Raw genomic sequence first — 9,711 nt, 5'->3', positions numbered from 1 at the left:
AACTTTCTTGTGCCTGTATTCCAGTTACACATATAATCAACTTTCTTGTGCCTGTATTCCAGTTACACATATAATCACCTTTGTTGTGCCTGTGTTTTAGTTACATGTATAATCACCTTTGTTGTGCCTGTGTTCTAGTTACACATATAATCACCTCTGTTGTGCCTGTGTTCTAGTTACACATACAGTCGACTTTGTTGTACTAGTGTTTCAGTTACACATATAATCACCTCTGTTGTGCCTGTGTTTTAGTTACACATATAATCACCTTTGTTGTGCCTGTGTTTTAGTTACATGTATAATCACCTCTGTTGTGCCTGTATTCCAGTTACACATATAATCAACTTTCTTGTGCCTGTATTCCAGTTACACATATAATCACCTCTGTTGTGCCTGTGTTCTAGTTACACATATAATTACCTTTGTTGTGCCTGTGTTTTAGTTACACGTATAATCACCTTTGTTGTGCCTGTGTTCTAGTTACACATATAATCACCTTTGTTGTGCCTGTGTTCTAGTTACACATATAATCACCTTTGTTGTGCCTGTGTTCTCGTTACACATATAATCATCTATGTTGTTTTTAAATGGGATCAACAGAGGTGTCGCATATCTCGGACAGCCCGGGACCCTACCCACTGATCAAGATACCTATTAGATATTGATCAGAAACACAAAATTAAGTTATTCTAACATCACAGATAATAAATTCAGAACTGACCAAAGTGTATAGGTTATCCTGATGTATGCATCTGTGAGTATTCTGGTAACATTACCCTTCTGTGTCAGTGGAAATAGAAATAAGATTTAGCATGTGAAAACATAATGAAGTAATATGCCCAGACATTATCCATTATCATAACTTCAGCATACAGGTAAGTTTTTCTCATTTTGTTGTATTTTCTAAATAACCTTACCCTTGTTTTAGACACTATTTTCTCTACATTTTCAACTAGTTTTCCCTATTTTTTGCCTAAAATCTGGTGATTCAATTCTCTAGCTCAGACTGAGCTGGTTGAAGGAAGTTGTTATGTTGGAATATTAATTGAAAACATCTCAGTGGTTCTCAGCTTGAATGTAGGATTGAAGAAAGTGTAATTTTTTAGTGGTAAAGTCAGCAACCTAAAAAACACTAAATCGACTAAACCAAAATTTTACTTTTGTGCAAGTATAATAGCTAAAATGGTGCCTGTAGATGAGGATAAAATACCATGCTCTTCCCCTGTATTTACTCATTCATATCAGAAGTGATAATAACTAAAATGGTGTCTGTAGATGAGGATAAAACACCTTGCTCTTCCCCTGTATTTATTCATTCATATCAGAAGTGATAATAACTAAAATGGTGTCTGTAGATGAGGATAAAACACCTTGCTCTTCCCCTGTATTTACTCATTCATATCAGAAGTGATAATAACTAAAATGGTGTCTGTAGATGAGGATAAAACACCTTACTCTTCCCCTGTATTTACTCATTCATATCAGAAGTGATAATAACTAAAATGGCATCTGTAAATGAGGATATAACACCTTGCTCTTCCCCTGTATTTACTCATTCATATCAGAAGTGATTTCCTCTAAAGGAAATTCCAAATAAACATTGTATAAATGAAAAATGGAAGAAATTGAGCAAAGACGGGAAAAAGCTTTTGAAGTGGTGAATATTTAAAATAGAATCACAAACGGTGATCGGGTATATGCAGTAAAAGTCCCCATTACCATTAGTTTAGAATCTGTTCAAGACCAGATAGCAACAATTTACACACCTGGCGGTCAAACTAATGGCTGGAATGTGACCACCACTGTCCATGTTTACCCTTAACTCTATTGGTACCTAAATGTTTGGATTACACTAATATTTATCCTTAGATGTTTTATCCAAATTTACCCCAGGAAGAGTATTAATAACAAATAAAAATGAAAATATTACTATCTTTAAAGAATTAACAGTTATAATTAGAGTAACAGACATAAGAGAGAATTAAAATACAAGAAAACAACAGTTAGTTTAAATTCCACTCTAGTCTTAAACTCTTGATGAATAAGTTTCTTTAACTCTAAGCATCCTCTCACAATCAACTGAACCAATGATTCAAAACTGGTTGCTGTGAACAGGAATACTACAGTCCCATGTGTGCTCATGTACTGATGACAGTGCATTGACTGTTCTTTTCTTAAGGAACATTCAAAAATAATGGTCAACATGCTGTCATCTGCCATCAGTTTTCAATCATTGGTTCAGCTGATTGTAAGAGGATGCTTAGAGTTCAAGAAACTATTCATCAAGACTTTAAAACCAACTTAAAGCTTAATTTAAACCAGACTTTGGTACCAGTAAGATAGAAACTGTGAGTAAAAAAATGCATTCTATGATATAGTGCAAAAGTCAAATGATTCAACAAAGTATAAAACCAAAGCATAGCTGGAATGAAACCGCAATTAACTTAAGACTAAAAGGTGTGTCGATCTTTATTGTAAAAAACAGTTTAAATTCAAAGTCTTCTCTAACTTGTTTATGCTATATTTTACCTGTAGAAGTCATACATTTAGATGGCTGAGACAACAAAGCACATTCACCCGATGAATGAAAGTTAGGCTTAGATTTAGACGCTTTATCTTCACTGTTTTCTGATAATTGAGAATTGGTTGAAATAACCTGATATGAAGTATCCTTACCAACTTAGGCTAAAGTGTTAACATTCTCTTATTTAATTATATTTTTGCTATTAAGATCTTGACCATCATTTGCTCTATATGTATACATTAGCTTTATTCTCAACAGCACTGTCATGCATTGCAGACAAAGTAGTTAGTTTTGACTCAAATCAATCCAGTTAACTTCTCTTGCTTTTGAGTACTGGTGACTTTCTGATTTTCATTCACCTTAACTTCACATGATACGCTCTAGCCTCCTCTTCAGTAATTTTCTCAATCATTTAAGTTGTACCATCTTTACGAACTTTTCTGTCACACTCAGTGTCATGTTGCTTTCATCAAGTTACTTACTGACCTCAGACATTTCAGTATTTAGTTCTTCAAGACTGTGAGCAGAAGTGAAAGGTTTATAAAAAAAGTTTGAAAGTCAAGAAGAACCAACTGCCACACAATCCTCACCTTCACAACAAACACACACCCTCTGAAATACCAGATTAATTAATCCTTTGCCAAACTTTTACAAAAATGGGAATTAGTTTCATCATATCAGTCTTAACCCAAAATCCCCATACATGATTATGAAAAAGTTCACACATAATAAAATACACTTTTTTTACAAGTTAAAAAAAGTGAAAAGAAATTCCATAGAAACCACATGGAGAAGTATCTTAAGTAGAGTCATTTAGTATTAACCTCAGCATGAGTGTCATTTTTATAAGGAAACCTTCACGATTCACTGCTTTATTGGTTCAGTTTCTCAACAAAACGTTCAATCACTTGTTTCTTCAGAATAGCTGTAATCTCGTGGGAATGCAACCTAACAGAATTTCTGATTACTCTATTTTCACCTATAATAAACTAATTAAAGTCAGTTTGCAAACTACTTGCCAAGTCAGCCAGAAACAAACACGACAAATCTTGAGACCCTAAAGGCAGGATTAATGCAGTTCTCTGATCACCAACAAACTTGTGACAAAGTAGAGAAACCTTTGTAAACATGATATAAAATAAATATATATCCACATATTATATTATATGAGAGTTTAGTCATGCAAGAATATAACGTTTTTGTTTATACCTTATGAGTTCTTGAATTTTAACTTACAGTTATTTTATTTAGCTTTTTATATGTATGCTAAAGTATTATGAGATATATTTAAATGGTACTTTTAATTCATATTTTCATACACCATGTATCTTGTAAAAGTTTTGATATGGAAAAATCCCAGTCAGTTCAGACTTATTTTCTTACCGAACACAGCATAAAGAACAAGTAGCTAACTTAGATTTAAAAAAAGAAAACTTGAATAATTTAATATAGCATCATCTTTGTAAAATTACTGTAAGAAATAAGTTTACTTCAGTAAAAATTATGTTTGCAAGATAAAATAGTTTTCCAAAATATGCTATTATTTTTGTAAATATATTTCTTTAAAATATTTCCTAATAATAAAGACGTTTCTTCCTTCCATACTGTGACAGTACTAAATCATTTAACTTCAAAAGTGATTGAATATTAAAGTAATTTGCATATTTTGTTTCAAATTCTGTATAAACTAATGGTTTCCTGATTATGCTTCAGAAACTGCAGAGTCAGCACCAAATTCAAATGAGAGATGAGCTTCAAGCACACTTAAAAGTCATCCAGAAGAAATGGACTCGAAGCATTACCGGGAATACTTCAAAAGATGGTCCACACTGTTAACAGAATCTGTACACAGCCACTTTTGTGTCCAAGCCAGTTTCATCTCAGGGATCTTTCCGTGTTCCTTGACAACCAAGCCTGCAGTTGTATCCACAACTAGCATCTCGGCAGGTGCTAGATTCTCAAGGTGAAGGCCAGAAAAACCAAGGTGTTCACGTACCAGTTTAGAATTTTTCAGGTCAGGCAAATATCGTCCTTCCAAGTGTTCAGTAAATTGTGCCATGATCAACCCTCACTCTTTCTACAAAGAAAGTCCAGAATGTGGCCAACTTCTGCTTGACTCACAGAATTGTTCCTCCAGTACCTCTGAAACAAACTGTTTATCATGTGTCTGACCAAGAGGTGGGATTTCTGTGAACATTGTTAGTCTTCAAAGATCAAGTATAGTGACTATTTGTGTGATTCCTCGCTTCCTGTGTACACAGTACTTTTTATCCCGGTGATCCTTGAAAAGTTTAATATATCATTCTTGCAAAACCACATGTCCGGTGCATTGTACAAAATTCTGGTTTTGTTGCCTCAAGCAACTTCGGGGGTTATCAGTTATTCCTATCTTGTTGCCTTGTAACAAAATTAACTGTATCACATCTCATTGGCACTTCTATTGCAGAAAACTTAAGTAATCACAGACCATTTTGTAATTTCATACTGAATTTATTCTTAAAAACCTTGATGTACAAATAAGAAAAGTTTAACATATCGCTTTGTTGTCATGTACTGATCTCGCATTGTACAATTTATTTGTTTGAATTTCATAACTGTTCCTTATTTTGTTCTCATTTGGTTTGTTGTTTGCATAATTTGTAATTTTATTTCACATTTATTTACTGTAAATTTTATCACAGAGATGCCACAGTTTTGGTACTTTATATGATATTGCTGTTTTAAGATATTGTACAAAATTATTGTTGTTTAAAGTTGGTGTTTGCATTTAAAAGTTATTGTATTAATCAATTAAACATGGTTCTGATGGTAAGGAACAAATCAAGTTACAACTAATAGTTATAACTTCATAGTCTGGATATAGATTTAATGTTACTATGGCATCAATTATTATAAAATACATTTGCTCATAAACATTCTTATGATCAAAGTATAGAGTGTGCTGGAAAAAAATCCTAATTGTTTGTGTTTTGATTGAAATAAAGTGTAAATTTATACTTGTACATTTTATTCCTTTACAGTTTCTGTGACTTAATTTAGTAATGAAAGTCACGTGCCTACTGTTGTGAAAGACATGATTTTCTTAGTGCCTTATTGGTAATTGTGCAGTATGTTCAATGAGACTGTCAGCAGAGCTAGCAAGAATGATTGATGCTCAACATTTAGGAACACCCTGGTTTTGTTACATAGTAGGAGCTCACCTCAGAATTTTCCTGAAATATGTACATCAATATTATTGCTATAAAAACTTTATAAATATAAAATATATATATATAATATATCAGACCAAATTGAAGTCAAATAAGAATTAATTTTTTTTTTTTGCTAATCTAACTAGTTCAGATAGACTTATCTTACTTATTGAAGAAGTAAAGAAATATAATTAGATACAGAGAACAAATAGTTTGTTAGATTTTTTGACATTTGAGATCTCATATTCAAGGTGATGTTGGTGTACATGTATCTCAGCAGTTTTTTCTCTAAAAATATTGGAGCAGCTGTACTACTTTTATGCACTTTAGGTCAAAGGTTCAACTGAGAAAGACACACTTTGAATAAAACTATCCACAGCCACACATTATCAGTTGTTAAAACATTACATGAAAATGGTCAGCTCTGTTAGATCCTTTAATTACATGAAAATGGTTAGCTCTGCTAGATCCTTTAATTACATGAAAATGGTCAGCTCTGTTAGATCCTTTAATTACATGAAAATAGTCAGCTCTGTTAAATCCTTTAATTACATGAAAATGGTCAGCTCTGTTACATCCTTTAATTATATGAAAAAGTTCAGCTCTGTTAGATCCTTTAATTACATGAAAATGGTCAGCTCTGTTACATCCTTTAATTATATGAAAATGGTCAGCTCTGTTAGATCCTTTAATTACATGAAAATGGTCAGCTCTGTTAGATCCTTTAATTACATGAAAATGGTCAGCTCTGTTAGATCCTTTAATTACATGAAAATGGTCAGCTCTGTTAGATCCTTTAATTATATGAAAATGGTCAGCTCTGTTAGATCCTTTAATTGCAAAATACGGATACTTGATAACGTTTATGAAGTGATATTTACTCAAGTACGTGAGGATTCAATCTTAGAAATAAAGTTAACTATACTGAAAAAAAAATACTCTTATAGAAAGAACTCAAAAACACTAGCTGAGGAATAAAGGTTGGTCTTAGTAGAGCTCTGGATTTCAGAACTGGTGAGCAACGTTTGATCTTTGAAATACCACAAAATATTCCTGCAATGTCAGTTGTGGATGCATTATAAGAGTGACAGTTAATCATTTAACATGGACGGTGGGTTGGTGCTGCTGGTAAGTAGTTCAAAATTAGACACAATGGCAGATACCCTTAATTGATTTGCCATAGATACAAATTGTTAAAGTAGTAGTTCTTAAAAAATGATATCTGAATATTGATGTAATGGTTGTTCTGTAGAAGGTTTGAACTCCTAAACTTTCTCCCAAACTATATGATTATTCTGTAAGGGATCAGTATGTTTTTGTACCATTAATTCTGTAGAGGATCAGAATATTGTTGTATTGGGTGTTCTTTATAAGATCTGAATATTGTTATGTTGGTTCTTCTTTATAAGATCTGAATATTGTTGTGGTGGTGTTTCTTTATAGGATCTGAATATTGTTGTGGTGGTGTTTCTTTATAGGATCAGAATATTGTTATGTTGGTGGTTCTTTATAGGATCGGAATATTGTTGTGGTGGTGGTTCTTTGTAGAATCGGAATATTGTTGTGGTGGTGGTGGTTCTTTATAAGATCTGAATATTGTTAAGTTAGTTATTCTTTATAGGATCTGAATATTGTTGTGGTGGTGTTTCTTTATAGGATCTGAATATTGTTGTGGTGGTGTTTCATTATAGGATCAGAATATTGTTATGTTGGTTGTCTTATACAGAAGCCACCCAGTGGCACAGCGGTATGTCTGCAGACTTACAATGCTAGAAACCGGGTTTCGACACCCGTGGTGGGCAGAGCACAGATAGTCCATTGTGTAGCTTTGTGCTTAATTCCAAACAAACAAACTTATATAGAATCTGAATATTGTTGTGTTGGTTGTCCTATATATATATGTAGAGGATCTGAATATTGTTATGTTGGTTGTCTTATACAGAATCTGAATATTGTTGTACTGGTTATTCTTTATAGGATCTGAATATTGTTATACTGGTTATTCTGCACAATAATTGTATTTTTGTACCAGTTGTTTTGTAGATCTTACGAATAGTTTACATAAAAGTGATGAGCGAAGTTGTATAAAACCTGAATCTCAAAAAAATATTACACTATTAATTTTTATGTTTCGTTTTTATACGTTTTACACGTCAGCTTTGACTGTTATATTATAACAGAAGTACAATAAATCTAAACTTAAATCTTAGTAGGATTCAACTTGACTATAAGGATAATTCACATATTAAATAAATAATTTTTCCTCAATTTCAGTACAAGCCAGCCTAACATTCAAGAGGAAAACTTTCCAAGCTTTCCTACTTAGTTCAATATGTCTATTATTAATTAAAGGTCCTAAAACAAAACACATGTTAAAGATATGATGGATTTTCATTATTTATCAAACATGAAGTATATGTTACGTGCCATGTGAGTTAGAGCAAAATAAGTCATATATATATATATATATATAAAGAAAAACGTTATGTGTAACCTATCTCTGTGGGTATAAGAAACAAGTCCTTTCTTCTATCGTATCTCTGTGTAAATAAAACAAAAGTCATCCTTTATATCGTATATCTTTAAAACACAAGTCATCACTTATATCTATTTTGGATATAAATTGCATCAACATCCTCACGTAGGATATCCGGTGTGGAAATAACATACTAGACTCCCTTTCTATCCTTTGAGAGAGGAGGTCACGTGACGTCATAGTTCTACAAAGTGGCACCAGATAGCGGATAGTTCCAAGATGTGTAACTTATGGGAGTGTTGCTAAGGTGGCTAAAGTGTCATTTAGGATGGCTTGTTTTGTTTATTTTATGATCCATAGGCAGATGTTTGTTACGTAGTTCACAAGCATAGCACCAGAGGGTGTTCTAGATCAATAGATATCAAGGTGTCTCCACATGTGATTACGTCATACTGAACATTTTTATGTTTTACACGTATGTCTTACTCTGTGAATGTTTATACACTACAGTATATGCAGAGACATATCAATATGCTAACAATCTACGTATTGGACTATTTCTTGTTCAAACCCTATATATGTATCACTAATTATGACGCGGTACAGTTCGATTGGAGGATTTACATATATGACTACAGTAGTTTCTCTAGAGATTGCTAAAATTTCTGTCACGATATTAATTTTGAATTATTATTATGGCCAACTTTATTATTTCACTTCAATAATAAACAGTGTTTTAATACTGAAAAGTTAACATTTTGTTAGAATTGGATTAAATGATTTACTCGTATATTTATTTAATTAGAATTTAGTCCTAAAACGGACTATTTTTTCTTGCCAACATTCAAACTATATATATATATATCCATACACAATAGATCTATGTAGCCCTGAAAAGGGTTATTGAACATACGTAAAATGTCCAAACTCTACATATAACTACAATGTAGTACAGTTTTACAAACGACCGTAGATGAAACAAATACATATTGACTTGTGTAATCTTCCTGGATTATCTATGATATAAACTAAGAGAAATAACAATACTTACCATTTTGTCACATCAGGTTTCAGTATATCATTTTAATTTATGCATACGACACGGTCTGTATTACTGAACTATCCCTATGCATGGACTTTCTTCAAATGACGTTGGCTGTGACATGTATCACAGTGGAGAGTCGAGGGTCAGTCCCAACAATTCTGAGGCCCTACTGATACTGAAAGGTCAGTCGCGTGACATACATGACTCACAGGTTAAAGCCCATGCTGCATTCCAGGAATACTGAACGTGCTGATTCGAGTGTGTTATGCTCGTAGCAGACACTTGTATTATTGAAAATTTAAAGTTTATTATAAGCAGTCTGCACGTTTGGTTATAATTAATCACGTTTGCATTGCAGAAAATGAGTGGACAGATGTTTCGTATAATCGAAACGACGTTATTTGTTTTATATACGATAAAAGTCTGCTTTTTCATCATATTTCACAATCTACATTATTGTTACTATCTGCTTGTT

General features: G+C 32.7%; 1 protein-coding gene across 1 annotated transcript in view; it reads left to right on the top strand.

Moving 5' to 3' along the window:
* LOC106472323 overlaps positions 1-5,520 on the top strand; it is a gene marked incomplete at its 5' end in the record, with an annotated part of 23,516 nt that extends 17,996 nt beyond the window's left edge. The window contains one exon of the mRNA XM_013932961.2: positions 4,238-5,520. Coding sequence (XP_013788415.2) covers positions 4,238-4,275 — 38 coding nt within the window. The remainder of the gene's footprint in view (positions 1-4,237) is intronic.
* Positions 5,521-9,711: the final 4,191 nt, after the last annotated feature.

Source organism: Limulus polyphemus, unplaced genomic scaffold, assembly GCF_000517525.1.
Source record: "Limulus polyphemus unplaced genomic scaffold, Limulus_polyphemus-2.1.2 Scaffold5244, whole genome shotgun sequence".
Lineage (NCBI taxonomy): Eukaryota > Metazoa > Arthropoda > Merostomata > Xiphosura > Limulidae > Limulus > Limulus polyphemus.
This window is presented reverse-complemented; position numbering and strand designations above follow the sequence as displayed.